Consider the following 16,428-nt stretch of genomic DNA (forward strand, 5'->3'; position numbering starts at 1 on the left):
CCAAATCCTCTGAATCTAAAGCCGGTGCTCACCGGCTTCCCCTCACCCCACCCCCCTTCTCCTTCCTACCCTGTTGAACTACCCTTGGTGAATAAGTATTTTCACGAGCTTGCTTCTCTGGGAACACGCAGATAGCCTTCCAAAGTTAAGTGCCTAACACCATGACCGCATTCACCACACTTCAAACCAAGACAAAGGGAGAAAGCAGCCTCACAACGAAAGCAAGAAAATGCACACTGCAGACAAGAGGTGGGGAGCTCACTCACCGTGTATCTGGCTTTCCAGACAGGCACCTGGCAAGGGAGAATATTGAGGTATTTCCGAGGCTGGCGGTAATCCCAGAACTACAAGAAAATTTGTGAAATAAATACCATTTAAAAAAAACTCTACTTCTGAGGTAGGCGTGGCCTTCAAACTCACTGAGTTTCGTCCTCCACTCAGTTCCACCCCCGTAGCATGTACTGTCAGACACAGAGAACCCTTCCTTTCACATCTGTCAACATTACAGCAGGATTTTTAGATCAGCTGCCTATTGAATAACCACTGCAGTTCAGAGGTGACAATAACAGGTTTCAATCCCGCATTACTTTTACATCTAAAAGGAATTTAACAGGTAACACGCCCTGACAACTTACTGCTTCCAGACAGACATTTAAAACTTTTTCATCTCACCCAGTCTTTACAGCTAACATGGCAGGACATTCCTAATCTTTTTTTCAAATGCACAATGGGATACGTTTCTGTTTCCTGAATTTGGGAGATTAGAGACAGAAACCTACAAAACCTAAAATAAAACAAACAAGTAACTGTGACACAGAGGCAGGGGATTGACAAGCCTCCAGACAGAGGTACTTTGAATCCTTACATAGAATCGCTTGAATTTAAATTTAGCTAATCAAACCAGAAATGTTAGAGCTATAGGAATCCAATAAAACATTATAATAATGATCACTGTATGCTAAACCAACTACCGTGGCCAAGTCCTGACCTGCAAGGATAGAGACTTTGTAATGACTCAGCAACACAGCATGGCTGATACTTCCGAGTTCTAGGGGCCATATGCAGGTCTTAAGTTAGGGGAACATTAGCCAAAGTCTATCCTGGCGATGCTAATGTCTGAGGTCACAGCTTTCACGGATATGACAATCACATGAGGAACGGATAGTTTGCACCACCAACAGACAAACTAGAATCTTGGTGGCTTTAGATCGTGTGGGCTTCTAATCCTTGACTTTATCTCTGTGTATACATCTGGCTTCTTCTCAGCTTCCTCTCAGATAAACCCTTCTGTCTCTGACTTTCAGAGGGAAAGAAAATCTGCACAAGTTAAGAAGCTCACCAGTCAGCCGCCACACTAGTACTTCTGCTGGTCAGGAGGCCCCAGGGAGCACGTGTACCGTGAAGCACGTGCGGCATACCAGCAAACTGCATGCTTCCTGCCAGAGTGCTAGCACGCATTCCTGATGCCTTCCACACGCAGCTCCTCCAAGACTCCAGTGGGGACCACTCACCTTGACGGAGTTATCTTGACTGGAGGTGGCGAGAATGTGCTCGCTGTCTGGGTGCCAGTCCAGGCCATGGATCTTGGAGAGGTGGGCTGCTAGATACTCCACTGCTGTACTGGGTTTCTACAACACAGCGACACAGGGTTTGCTGCTTTTCAAAGAGCTCATTGAATGTCTACCATAGAATAGCTGCTGGGTGCTGTGGGGACTCTGGACACTGCCAGGACAGTTACGGCCTCTACCCTTCATAAGCTCTCTTTGTTTAGACCAAATAAGGCCAATAACAACAGAAGACTTACCCCGAGCTCTTCCACATACCCCGGGGAGTGAGCCTATGAGTCTCATCTCTCCCCACACCAGCCTGACGCATGATTTTAATAAGAGATTCAGGTAGTGGCTGTTTCTCATCTTTCAGAGGGGACCATTTCTATTCCCCCTCCTAACACAAGAGGAGGTACTGTGACAGTCAAATGGACCGAACCTCAACAGTGAGGGTAAGAGCGTATGTCTTCTAGTGACTGAGCACTGAGAGCCCCCAAAACCTCCATGTGCACACATACATCCTCCCACCCGACACACAATTTAAAATGTTAAAAAAGAAATTTATTAAAAATATCCTTCTTTGAAGGGGTAATCCAAATTCAATAGACGAATTAGATACAAAAGACATTCACATTAGTGTTATTCAGAACTTTAGAATGCCAGAAGCACCTTCTAGAACCAGTAGGTAGGGGTGACTAAATTGAATAAATTATACTGCAACTATGTGAGCTCCGTCTTGCTCCCCTTGCCCTGTGAGCACCGGGATTACAGGCATGTGGACAAAGCCAGCCTATTAAGAACATTCACTGACACTGAAGGGTATGATTAAACTGAATAAAACCAATCACAAATTTTATAAAGGGGGAGGGTGGCTACAGGCCTATGTGTGGACTAGACCAAAGACACCGAAAACAAACACTGTTGCGCCTTCCCAGTCTCTGAAAGCACCTTCTCCCAGGAGCCCCAGGAGACAGCAACTTCAGCCAGCACACTGCACAGTGTAACCCCAAGAGGTCCTGCAGCCTATGACAGCAGACAGGATGAGCCACCCCCAACTTCTGCCTTGTTTCCCTCTTTTCTTTCAGATGTGGACAGTATTCTCTGTACAGTCAGAACATTGCTGATGAGGGGGAGAGGAGGGGAGAGAGCGAGGAACACTGGGTGCGGCAGCACCTGTGTGCAGGCAGAGGCAGCAGCCCTAAGTTCCAGGCCAGCCTGGTCTATATAGTCCTGGCCTACACAGTAAGTTCCAAGTCTGGTGGGGGTATACAAGGAAGGCCAGGAAAGCTTGAGGAGTGACAGTGGCTTACCTAACGTGCTAACAGGAGCAGTAAATTGAGGCTCTGTCTTAGGTCAGGCCAGGTTTATCATATTAACCACTAATTACAATGCCTTACTTTTCTACAGCAATTTGGATGAGAAGCTAATGTCACTTGGTTACAATGACAACTTATCATGCCCCACAGGATTCTTTAATCTATTGAGACAAATCCTGGGACTCGATAACACCCTCTCCACGCCCTCTAGGAGAAACTAAATACCAACTACGGGAGAGAGGTCACAGGGAACAGGCCACTCACCCGCTTATCCCATATCCGTATGTCACCATCATGGCTGGTGGCAAGGTAGTTAGCGTTTTTCTTATTCCATTTGACCTGGGAGGCACCGGCTGCAAAGAAAAAACAGAGGCACAGGAAGAATGCTGCTGCCCTCATGGCTTCCTGAGGCAGAGTGGAGCATCCAGGGGAGCTGGATAATGAGCTCTGATGCCAGTGAGCAGAGTCCTTCCAGCTTCTCGGACTGCACCGCTCCGCCAGGACAGATGAAAAGTATTGCAAATAAGTGAGTTAACACATGGGAACAAGATCACAGGGGAGGATCACAGTCACCTATGGAGGAGACAGTCTCTAAGGGAAAAGCCACAGGGGACTCTGAGCACAGTCAGCGGGGACAATGAGCTGCTTACAGTTGCAAGAATGGAGTAGTTTGGTTGGCAACAAACAGACTTGTCACAAAAATCTGACTCCCGAATAACAACTCTCGCTCTGACCCCTGCCCACTCTATTTTCTCAGAGTTGTTTTGCATAACAGTCTTAGGGGAACACTGACTCAAGCTTTAGAATTGGCCCCAGTTTGGGCAGCACACCACCCCCACTTTTTTTTCTTTTGGTTTTTTGAAACAGGGTTTCTCTGTGTATCAGTTTTGACTGTCCTAGAACTCGCTCTGTAGACCAGGCTGGCCTCAAACTCACAGAGATCCGTCTGCCTCAACCTCCCGAGAGCTGGGATTAAAGGCATGCTCCAGCACCACCTGGCTCCTTTTTTTAATTTTTGAGGCAAGATCTCACTATGTAGCCCTGAATGGCTAGGAACTTGTTATATAGGACAGGCTGGCAGCTATGTCTGTCTGCCTCTTTGTATCACCACAGCCAGCCCTACTCATCCCTCTTGACTCTCATCACGCCCTTAGCGGTTAGTTTTAGCCACTGCCACTGTGCTCATGAGATCAGGGTGACATGAACTGGCCTGGAGCTCACCAATAAGCCCCAAGGATCCAAGGATCCTTCTGTCTCTGTCTCCCTAGATCTGGGATTATAATCACACGCCACCATACCAGGCTTATCTTATATGAGTTCTGGGGATCAAACTGGGGTGTCATGATTGGATGGCAAGAATGTTACCAACTGAGCCATCTCTTTAGCCCTCAGAGGTTCTGTGTGTGTGTGTGTGTGTGTGTGTGTGTGAGAGAGAGAGAGAGAGAGAGAGAGAGAGAGAGAGAGAATATATACAGGACACATAATAAAATATTTGAAGAAATAATGCAATATACAGATTTTGCTTCAAAATAATCACAAAGGGAATGAGGGTGAGACAGGATTGGATATAGGATGACAATTGTTGAAGCTAATGGTGAGAACAAGGCTGCAGATAACCTAGAATCAGGGTTAGGGTTAGGACTCAGCCCAAAGCAAGTGTCCTGGAACGTGGGACTTAGAATTGCAGGCAGCCACAATGGAGCACGGGCTGTGAATAGTCAGAGTTGTGAGCAGAATGAGTAGGAAGGGAGAAAGAAAGCCAAGCCAGGGGTGTACGCACTTACCTACAGCTGACAGGGCAACAGTAGGTTTTCTTGTGTCTCTGAAACAGACAAACAGAAGCCAAATGCCTGACTCATTGTATACCAGGAGCCAAACACGGCCATTCACCCTTTACGTACATTTCTTCACTCTCCTCTAGGAGAATTTAGAATTAACATCGTTTGAAGACCTTTGTGTGTGTTTTGGCACACACCTTTAGTCCCAGCACTCAGGAGGCAGAGACAGGCGGATTTCTGTGAGTTTGAGGCCAGCCTGGTCTGCAGAGTGAGTTCTAGGACATTCAGTACTACACAGAGAAACCCTGTTAAAGAAGACTCAGAATCCCTTGCTGTTGTCATGATTCCTAGCTGCAACAAGGCAACAGTAGCAGCATAACCCTGCCACAACTTTCCCAGTCGGTACTCAAAACTGCTACAGGAGCTGCATCTACCTCAGTGCTAAAGTACTCACCTTGCATGGGAAAGGCAGAAATGAGTCTCCAGTAGAAAGGAAAAAAAGAAAAGAAAATGCCAGGCATAGTCACACATACCTATAACCTCCGTACCCAAAGGCTGAGGCAAGAGAATTGTAAACTCAAGGCCAGCCTGGTCTATACAGAAAAACCCTGTCTCAAAAAAACTGGGGAAACACACACACACACACACACACACACAAAAGACACTAAATCGGCATTCCTTCGTTGGTTATTTAAGTCGCACCTTAATTCAAAATCAATCAAACACAGAATGAATCTAAAGTGTTTTGATTTCATACCTGTTTTATAAACCTGTGAACCCCAGGGTTGCATGAAAATATCTTAGATGAAAAGGGTAAGTCAATTCAGGAAGTTTACACTAAATAGTAAGCCTCCTCAGCCCAGGGAGAGCCTGGTTCCCTCACATGTCCTCTGTGGAGAAAGTTACCCAGACTTTCTAGCTAATTGCTGTACTTCTTCGTATCTGTGGTAATTATTCCTCACTAAAACCGTGATGACATAAAGCACAAAATCTGTCACCCTAACCATTTTTGAGTCTGCCGCTAAACTGTGCTAAGTATGTCTACATCCTTCTGCCACTTGTCTCCAAAGCGCCGTCGTGCAGATCCAAACTTCACACATTAAACAACTCTCCATCCCCTCCAGCACTTAGAACTGTGCACTCGACTTTGGCCAACTGCAGTTGCACGTAGCAGACTTTCTTTGGGCTGCCAACTAGCTCCCAAACCATGACATGGAGACTTATTAGTTACGAATGTTTGTCCTTAGCTTAGGCTCACTTCTTGCTGGCTCCTATAACTTAACCTCTCGAGTGCTGAGATTAAAAGTGTGCACTACTATGCTTGGCTAATTCGGTATCTTTTTTTTTTTTTTTTTTTGGTTTTTCGAGACAGGGTTTCTCTGTAGCTTTGGAGCCTGTCCTGGAACTCCCTTGGTAGACCAGGCTGGCCTCGAACTCACAGAGATCCGCCTGTCTCTGCCTCCCAAGTGCTGGGATTACAGGCGTGCGCCACCACCGCCCGGCTAATTCGGTATCTTTAAATGAAGAAAATACTTGTTGTCTGTACATGAAGGGTGTTCCCTATCCTGCCCCTTGGTTCCCTGAAGACTTTCCATTTGCTGAAAAGCTCTCCTCTACACTTCTGGATTCTTCTCAGGTGCTGCCCTTAGACCCAAAGGTTCTAGGGGCTGGTCTGGAGGGAAGGTGGCTGTATTTAATCAGGCCAGACACACACACCTTACTGCTCCAGAACACTTTTGTTGGTCTGACAAGCCTGTTCCCCTTCCATCTCTGGCTTGTCATCTGTCGACACTCCCTGTTTACTGGCAGGGTAAAACAACTTCAAGTTATTGCCACGAGGGAGGCAGTGACCTGGCAGCCAAGGGGGCCGTGTCTACAGACAGCCCCCTTGGAATGGCCAGCTCTAATCATCAGCAAAAGCAGCCCTGTTCCTAGAAAAGCCAGACCTCAGGCTGGAAGCTCCTTTAACCCTACTTTAGGAGCTGTAACCCTGTGAGGAGGCCATTAGCCCTTCTTTGACAGCAGGGAACAGAAGCCTCACAAGGAGCCAGTAAGAGCTAAGCAGATGTCTTAGCAACTCATGACTGCACTTCAGCAGACCAGCTCAACTTGCAAATGTCAGCATCTGCGCTGCTTTGCCACAGGGATTCGCCTGGCCTCGGAGGACTGCTTTGCAGAACCCTGACAAGCTAAAGAGCTGGGGAATTCAGGCTGCTGGGGGCAGCCATCAGCTGTGACTGTATACCCTGCTTTCAGGCCCTCAGTGGGACACAGCTGAGGAGTTACCCACCAGAGACTGGCGCTCCCCAGGAAGACTAGGCTCTATAGTGGTGCTCAGGGAGGCCAGACCTGCTCTCCACAGCCTTCCAGATCTGCCTGTCTCCATCCCTGGTGACTCTTCTCTTACCTCTTACTTTATCTACTCTCAGATCCTGGTCTTGGGATCTGATACAGGAATCAAACTAAGACACTTAACCTCTAACAGTTTCCAACCATCCCCCAGCTAAGAGGCCACACCTTCTCGCTGATCTTACTTGATATCCCAGATGTAGATGTAGGTGTCCACAGAGCTGGTGACCAGGAGATCTGGCTCAAACACTGCCCAGTCCAGATCACTGGCAGAGACAAAATAAACAGAACAGAAAGGCAGAGCTTCAGTGTCCAGTTCCAAAGCGCTAACAAATCCATCTCTAGTGGCTTCGCGGGGTGCTGCCTAAGATGGCTGGGGCAAGGCACTAAAGGCCTTTGCAGATGAACAAGAGCTAACTGAGCTCAGAAGGAAACTCAGGTCCTGCCCCTCAGAATTGCCAGCCATAATCCTGCCTGCTCCCGAGAAGAAATGGGGCCTTTCAACTTTCAACATGCGCAGCTGCAGATGACACAGAGCTGCAGTGAGGTTTTGCTGGGCCCACCCTTTAGCTCAGAGAAGCACAACTTTTCCTTTTCTTCTCTCTCTCTCTTTCGTTTTTCAAGACAGGGTTTCTCTGTATAACAGCCCGGCTGTCCTAGAACTCACTCTGTAGACCAGGCTGGCCTTGAATTCAGAAATCTTCCTGCCTCTGCCTCTCAAGTGCTGGGATTAAAGGCCTGCGTGCCATCATACTAGCTCCTTCTAGCTCTTTCTAGGCATGCTTTCCCTAACACTTTTTACCTAAAGATCCTGTCCTCACTGCAGGTGGCTGACCCTCCATGCAGGTTTAATTCAGATAGCATGACCTTTTCTCTTTCTCTTCTCCATCTTCTTCCAGGCAGAGCTGAGATCTATAGCTTGCCACCCTGGAGTTTTCTTTTAAACTCTAATAAATTAAATTGTCCTTAAGCTTCAAAAACAACAGCAAACAAGACATAAACTCCTTCCCTCTAACAAACAAAATGTACAGGAGCCGACTCTTCCTCTCTCTACTCTCTGAATAAACAGACAAAACAAAGAGGAAACAGACAAAGTTATCTCTACGTTATCAACCACAGGAGCCTTGGGTAAACCCTCTTAAGCAAGGGCAAACTTCTCACTTCCTGCCTGACGCCCTCAGTCCTAGAAAAGGCTGCACTCTCTGCATACAAAAGTACCTAAACTTTCCTGTCACTTCCAGGTCATTTTCCCATCCCTATGTTCCTTGCTACTACTCTCCAGAAAAAGGAAATAGTGACCCAGAGGAAAGGAGGCTCAAGGAACACTCTGGAAAGCCCCACATGGGGGGCAACGAGACAGGAGTTCCGTGAGACAATCCAAGGCTGCTGCCTGGTGTACCTTGCACTCCTGACCACTAGGACCCTGAATGGGAGATTCTGTTGTATAACAACTTCTTCCTTAAGAAACAATCCGCCCTGACCCTGTACTATGGACTGGGCTGTAGCAAAGTCTTCTGGGATTCAGGTTATACTTCCTAAATGTTAAGAGGCTGTTTTCTAGATCACTGGTCAGCACTGTGCCATGAAGATTGAGGCCCTGTTGGCGACTCGGGGCGAATACAAGCCAGCAGGTCAAGCATGGAAAAAGGAATGCAGCTTCATGGCACCCATCAAAGTGAGACAGGCCAAGAAGCTGCCCAGGGCAATGCCTACCTGATTACTCGAGTGTGGCCTTGTAATGTTGTACCAACTTCCCCACTGCCATCTTTCCACTTATAAAGATCAACCCGCTGATTACTCTGGAAAGAAGCAGGAGTGAGAGGACAGTGAGTGGCAAACGCACACGTGGAACAGAAGTTCTCGCCTCTATCGCCTAACATAAAGAGGTGATAAAGAAGGCGAACAAAACAAACGGACAGAAACGTCCAGTGAGTGCTGTGGAGACAGCTTAGTCAGTAACGTGGTTGCCAAACATAAGGACCCAAATTCGATGCCTGAAACCCACATCAAAAACTGGGTGCAGAATTTCTGTGCTGGGGAAGTGGGAGAGAAGAGAATCCTTGGGGGCTAGCGGCCACTCAGCCTAGCCAAATTAGTGAGCTCCTGGCTCAGTGAGAGACCCTGTCTCTAAAATTAAGGTGGAAAATGATCAAGGAAAACATTCACACTGACCTCTGGCCTCCACATGTATGTATACACACATGCAATCATACACATACACAAACACATAAACACATGTACATACACAAATAATAATAATAACCATAAAGGGCCAGGCATGGACATCTACAGCTGCTCTAGACCAACAGTTCTCAACCTGTGGACTGCGACCCATTTGGGGGTCATGACCCTTTCGCAGGGGTCACATAAGACCATAGGAAAACAGATATTTACATTACAATTCATAAAGGTAGCAAAATTACAGTTATGAAGTAGCAACGAAAATAACTTTATGGATGGGGGTCCCCACAACATGAGGAACTGGACTAAAGGGTCGCAGCGCTAGGAAGATTGGGAACCACTGCTCTAGAGAAAATGATGACAAAGAATCAGGAGAAAGATGCCAGAGATGACACAGCCCAAAATCTTCTGAGATGTGATAAGATTCTCAGGAAGGAGAAAGAAGCTGGGTGTAAACCCTGGGGAACTGACATATAAACAGGCACCCGAAGTCTGCAGAGGTTAACCAATCTAATGAATTCCATATGGAAGGAATCCCACCCTTGGAAAGAGAAGGCATTTTTGTTTTAGTTTATTTTATTTTCGACTGTCTATGTGTGGGAGGGGGTGCACTCACGTGAGTGCAGGTGCCCACACAGGCCAGCAGAGGCCAGAGGTCCCCGGGAGCTAGAGTTACAGACACCCGAGGTGGGTGACAGAAACTGAACTTAGGTCTTCTGAAAGGGCGGTATTGCTCGTAACTGCTGGAGCGTCCTTCCAGCAGATGGATGAGGTGTCTGAGCCCTCTGAAAGCACAGAAGACTAGCTCCAGACCAGCTCACGTGCCTCTCCTTAGAGCACCTTTCTGGGCATCCGCCATGCAGCCCCTGGCTCATCATACTGTCACTAAGGAACGTAACTCCCTACACAGAAATGAAAGCACCTACCTGCTTCCCCTTTAAAAATTTGAATTCAGTCCCCAGAAATAAATACAAAGGCTACACAGACTAGGGGCCAGCAAATCAATTATACACATACACAAATGTATGTAAAACACATAAGACAACTTGCCTCATCTTTCAGAAGCAGGCAAATCTCTTTTTTAAGATTTATTTATTTTTATTAAATGAGTTTGGGTGTTTGCCTTCATGTACATCTGTGTAGCATGTTCGTGCCTGGTGCCCATGGAGGCTAGATGAGGGCGTCAGATCTTCTAGAACTCAAGTCATGACAGTTATGGTTATGAGCCACCATGCAGGTACTGGGAATCAAACCCAGGTCCTCTGGAAGATCATCTATCCACTGACCTTAAGCATTGAGCCATTCGCCAGCCCCACAAACCTCTTTTTTTTTAAGAACTGAGCAATGAAGACTACATCCTCTTCTCTATACAGGACAAAGACCTGCAGCCCTCAATGGCACATTTAAAAGATGACAATGAACTCACCGACGCTGCGAAATAATGTGCGAAGCTGTCATGAGGATTCCACTGCACAGCTCCAATGTCCCATTTGCTCTGGCGGGAGATTTTGCGGTGACCTTCAAAAGGGGCATCTAGATTGACGATGTACAGGAATCTTCGGCTAGAACAACATCAACATTGTAGCAATACAGCAACATAGCAGCATGCACATCACGACAGAGAAGAACATCCTGCATTGTGTGCAGCTTGCAAGCACTGCTCTGACACTCTCAGACACACGCGGCAGCTGCCTACCCGGAAAGGCATACAAATGACAAGTGTCCCCAAGCTGAGGGTTAAGCAAAGGGAAACAGTATCCCTGCAAGAGCTACAGTTAAATTTGGCCTTTACTACCCATGTCCACCCGCGAGAGTGCTTCTGCTGTCTGCTCCCTCTGTGTTCAGCTCCAGCCTGCTCCTCTGCCAGCCTTTCCCAAAGACCCGGCTAGGTTCGAGTTTCAGTTCCATGGTAAGCCCACTGCAGAGTCTACATTTCAACTGTGTTTCCTCTACAAGAAGGCTACCAAATGTTAAGGCTCTTGTCTCAATTCACCTGCATATCTGGAAACTAAACCTTAGCTAAAATATCTTTTTAGGTCCATTATCACCAGGCACAGAGCTTTATGTGTAACGAATGTGTTAAACACACTTATTACTGGGCCAGACTCCTGCAGGAAAATCTCAGATTCCTCTGCAAGTCTACTACTCAGAAACAAAACCAGATCTACCAGGAAGAAAACTAATGACCCAAGAAAAAGGAGTAACAATTAAAGTAGCATAGTAAGGCTGTCATAGTTTAAAGTGTCGATCAATATAAAGAATCTGAAAAATATATATCAATATAAAGAATGCGTTGTATTCATTTTAAGAAAGAAAAAATGACTGGCTGTGAATTGACATCCCTGAAGCAATCTGGCATTGATTTTCAATTGGAGAAATGCTAAGACTCTGGGTATCAATGAGGATCAATAAGCCCAAGAAAAAAAGATTAACAGTCCCTGCTTGGAAAATAATGAAAATTCTAGAGAGTAGCAGCGACTGTAAAGAAGGATGGTAGTTAAGGGGGAAGAAGGGTAATCCAGGGAAGACAGAATCTCACAGATCTTCTGGAACGTCTAAGGAAGTTAATGCAGAACAAAGACCAGAAGCAGGAGGAAGGATGCTGCCTTCCCATTAGAAGAAAAAACAGTGCAGACGACAAGCTTTCTCCATGAGCTGTGTATCACTGGGGAGCTAACAGTGCAGACCAGTGGAGAACAGCTGAAGGGGGTCTTTAGGACAGACACCAGTGACTAAACGTATATTTATCTTCATTCCCCAACCCCCAACCCCCTGCTAAAATATAGTTTAAAAAAAAAAGAGAGAGGGCTGGAGAGATGGCTCAGCGGTTAAGAAGACTGACTGTTCTTCCAGAGGTCCTGAGTTCAATTCCCAGCAACCACATGGTGGCTCACAAACCATCTACAATGAGATCTGGTGCCCTCTTCTGGGGTGCTGGTATGCACACAGGCAGAACACTGTATACATAATTAATAAATAAATCTTTAAAAAAAAAAGAGAGAGAGAAATGAAAGCATATGGACAAATGGCAACTGATCATGAATAACAACAGACAATAAGCCAAAAGCTAAAGCCAGCAAGTGTCTCAGAATCGAGCTGACTTGAGCGGCAGGACCTGAGGGCACCTTCTCTAGGCAAAGAGGAGTAAGGCTGGAAGGCTAAAGCAGAACCAATAAACAAAACCAGAATGCCTAAAAGCATGTAAATGGCTATTCTAGTCATTCTTTACTCTTTTTCCAAGTTTTTTTTTTTTGGGGGGGGGGGGGCATGTGCAATTGTGCCCACAACTGGAGGCCAGGAAAAGAACACCCCTTTCTAACACCCTCTGTCTAGACCTTTGAGGCGTCACGTTTTAAACAGTAATTAGAGTCTTTGAAAGTTCTTGAAAGTTAAAACAGTTGAAAATTAAGAAAATCTAACAGAGGGCCAGAGAGATGGGGCAGTAGCTAAGAGCACTGGTGTCCCGCAGAAGACACGGGTTCAGTTCCCAACACCCATGTGATGGCTCACAACTGTCTGTAACTGCAGCTTTGGAGAATCTGACGCCCACTTATGGACTGAGGGCACCAGGCACATGCATGGTGCATATACATAAATTCAGGAAAACTCACACACATAATTTTTTTACCTTAAAACTCCACTTACTGCTCATGCAGAAGATCCAGGTTTATTTCCCAACACCTACATTAGGCAACTCACAACCACCTGTAATTCTAGTTCTAGGGGATTAAATGACCTCTGGCTGCTGTGAGCATCCACACATACCACGCATATAAATTCATGTAGGTGCACGCCCACACAAATAAATAATAAAGAAATATATCTCAAAAGAAAATCTAAATGAAGAATTGGAAGTGATCATTGAAAACTCCTAGAATAAAAAAGAAAAAAGAGCCAGGCGGTGGTGGCGCACATCTTTAATCCCAGCACTCAGGAGGCAGAAGCAGGCAGATCTCTTTGAGTTCGAGGCCAGCCTGGTCTACCTAGTGAGTTCCAGGACAGACTCCAAAGTTATAGAGAAACCCTGTCTGGGGTGTGGGGAGGGAGTAGATTCTTTTCTTACACAATATATCCTGATTAGTTTTCTCTCCCTCACTCTCTACTCCTACCCGCTTCTTCCCCTCCTCCCCTCCACTCCCTTTGTCTCTCATTAGAAAATAGGCTTCTAAGAGATAACAAACAAACATGACAAAATAAAACAGAAGACACTCTTCAAACCAGCTATCATATTGAAGTTGTGTGAGAGGAAAAAACAGCCAACAAACTGTAGAGAATCCCTGCTAATGCCCATGTGGTCCTCAGGATGTGAATACTAAACCCTCTCATTGTCCTCAAACATAAGGATATTTTCCAGTTTCCCAGAAACTTAGAACGTGTTCCCCAGAACTTATGGCCAACAAACGCTGAAGGTTCACTTACCCGGAAAGCACAGCATGCTGCCCAAGACAGTCCACAGACATGGCAGTTGCCTGTGAGAAAGAACAGTTTCAGTTCTGCCAGCAAACAGTCAGGGGACAAGACTGACCCTACCTGGGGTTCTTCTTCCTTTCAGGCAGTTCCCAGCTAACAACAACCAACCAAAAGGCATTAGTTCTCGGCAGTGGACACTTTCCAGCAGTTCTCAACCTTCCTGACCCTTTAAGACGGTTCCTCACGCTGTGCTGACCCCCAACCATAAAACTGTTTTCATTGCTGCTTCATAACTGTCATTTTGCTGTTGTTATGAATCATAATGTAAATATTTTTGGATATAGAGGTTCGTCAAAGGAGCTGTGACCCATAGGATGAAAACCAGTTTTAAGCCCTTTTAGTTCCCACCTGAACTCGAATTCACTTTGACAACATGACAGCTTTTATTTCACAGACACACACACACACACACAGAGAAAGAGAGAGAGAGAGAACAGGATTATACACAACCAAGGCAGTACACCTTACAATAAGAAGACACAAGTTCTCGAACCCTCAGAGAATGACTAGCACTGAGCAAGAGGCAGCTACTAAACAGTCTCTCCCAAGGAGAACCTAACCTGGGACACTGCCACCTAGACACTCACAAAATACACACATTCCTTTCCATAACATGTAGAACCTTCTTGAAGCCATATAGCATATTATTCAAATACTATCCCTGCTGATCCAAGGTTTTATTCTTAATATTTTAGCTATTTTTTATTATATAGGATTATATAAGGCCATTTCCATTCGAGTTCATAATGTACTTCGAGTATATTCCCACACATACCCCTGTACCCCATTCTTCTCCAAGGTAATATTCTTGTTACTAATATGTCTCATTCACATTCTCTGAAATTGCATCTCTCAGTTCCTCGTGAACACAATCATCATGATTCAATACCTCATCTCCAAAAGAGCGCACCAAGTTACAGCCTTACATTGTCCTATGTGTGCCATCTTGGTCACTAAATGCTCCGAGTTCTTTCCCAGACAGCATGCTGGAAGAATTCCCTTCATGCCTGCCGCCATAATCACAGACTATAAATGGCAAGCACCAGCCCCTCCCCCTCACGCGCACTAGCTCTACTAATGGTTTTCTCACACTTTTCTACCACCTAAAAGCCATGTCATCCGTAATACTGGAGCCATGGAGCCAGAGTGCTCTCCCAGAGAACGGAAGGGTTAAAGGGCACCCTTCATAGTGCCCTGGAGTCCTGAGCAGAAAGAAGCCTGGCTACAAAGGCAAGCCAGATGCCATGCCGTCTCTAGAGCTCTGCTGTGGGATTTATATATTAAAGCTATAAATCAGTTGGCTTCCTGTTGTCCACAAGACGTTGGACTTGCAGCTACCGGCACCACATATACCTGCATGCTGCCATGCTCCCCATGATAATGAACTGAACCTCTGAAACTGTAAGCAAGACACCCAATTAAATGTTTTCTTTATAAGAGTTGCCATGGGCTGGGTGGTGGTGGCGCACGCCTTTAATCCCAGCACTTGTGAGGTAGAGGCAGGCGGATCTCTGTGAGTTCGAGGCCAGCCTGGTCTACAAGAGCTAGTTCCAGGACAGGCTCCAAAGCTACAGAGAAACCTGTCTCAAAAAAAAAAAAAAAAAAGAAAAAAAAAGAGTTGCCATGGTCATGGTGTCTCTTCACAGCAATGAAAACCCAAACTAGGACAGTATTCACCCCCCATACACACTTGAGACAGGGTTTCTCTCTGTATCCTTGGCTGTCCTGGAATTTACTCCATAGACCAGGCTGGCCTTGAACTCAGAGATCCACTTGCCTGGTGTGGGAAGTCCTTCTGTTATATGTGTTGCTTTTATTGGTTAATGAATAAAGAAGCTGCTTTTGGCTAATGGCTTAACAGAATATAGCCAGGCTGGAAAAGATATATAGAGAGAGTAGGTGGAGTCCGGGAAAAGTCATGTAACCTCCACAGGGGACAGACGCGCCAGAACCTTGCCAGTAAACCACAGCCACATGGTGACACACAGATTAATGGAGATGAGTTAGTTTAGGATATAAGAGCAAACTAGAAATACCAACAGCTTAAGCTATTGGCCAAACAGTATTGCAAATAATATAGTTTCTGTGTGGTTATTTCAGGTCTGAGCTGCCAGGAATGGACGAACAGCCTCTCCCAACAGCTCAGTGTTTATGAGAGTTTGCTGCTCTTACAGAGGACCTGAGTTTAGTTCCCAAATTGCTCACAGCCTCCTGTAACTGTAGGTCCAGGGAATTTCAGACCCTCTTCTGGCCTCTGCAGGCACCCACACGCATGTGCGTATAAACACATGTGCCCCACATACACACAAAATTTTTTTTTATTATTTTATGTGTATTTTGCCTATATGGATGTTTGTGGACCGTGTGTGTGTCCAGTGCTAGAAGAGGCCAGAGCGTTGAATCCTCTGGAAGTGGAGTTACAGACAGTTGTGAGCTGTCATATGGGTACTGGGTCCTCTGGGGATTTGTTGGTAACAGTCAGGTACTGTAACACATGCTTGCAGGAGGTAAGGACAGATGGATGCTTCCTGACGATCAAAACCCAAGGTTAACCTCTGACCTCTACATGCATGTGCACACACACTTACAGATACATATACAAGTAAATGTGCATGTGTGTTCCAGATTCATCCCAATCCGACACCTAGTTTATATACAGGCTGAACCAGTGAGACAAGACAGACAGACAGACAGAAAGAAAGAGAAAAAAAAGATAACAATAATATATTAAATAGAAAAAAAAACCAAAACCCTAGGACCTCAAGCATGCCAGAAAAGCACTCTCAT

The 16,428-nt window shown here is 45.9% G+C and overlaps 1 protein-coding gene across 5 annotated transcripts in view; it reads right to left on the reverse strand.

Annotated features, from left to right (window-relative positions):
• The window catches only part of Wdr59 (WD repeat domain 59), a 65,919-nt gene that overhangs the window by 44,332 nt on the left and 5,159 nt on the right, over positions 1-16,428 (reverse strand). For 2 of the 5 annotated variants that reach the window (XM_041650661.1, XM_041650660.1), the window contains exons 2-9: positions 13,591-13,640; positions 10,598-10,733; positions 8,704-8,789; positions 7,176-7,256; positions 4,648-4,685; positions 3,128-3,216; positions 1,512-1,628; positions 267-344 (exon numbers count right to left, since the gene is read on the reverse strand). In XM_041650661.1, the coding sequence (XP_041506595.1) occupies positions 267-344; positions 1,512-1,628; positions 3,128-3,216; positions 4,648-4,685; positions 7,176-7,256; positions 8,704-8,789; positions 10,598-10,733; positions 13,591-13,640 (675 nt within the window). The remainder of the gene's footprint in view (positions 1-266; positions 345-1,511; positions 1,629-3,127; positions 3,217-4,647; positions 4,686-7,175; positions 7,257-8,703; positions 8,790-10,597; positions 10,734-13,590; positions 13,641-16,428) is intronic. The other 3 variants (XM_041650662.1, XM_041650663.1, XM_041650665.1) reach the window with 3 other exon arrangements.

This window comes from Microtus oregoni, unplaced genomic scaffold (genome assembly GCF_018167655.1).
Source record: "Microtus oregoni isolate MIOR12 unplaced genomic scaffold, Mior012 000004F_ref0000308, whole genome shotgun sequence".
NCBI lineage: Eukaryota > Metazoa > Chordata > Mammalia > Rodentia > Cricetidae > Microtus > Microtus oregoni.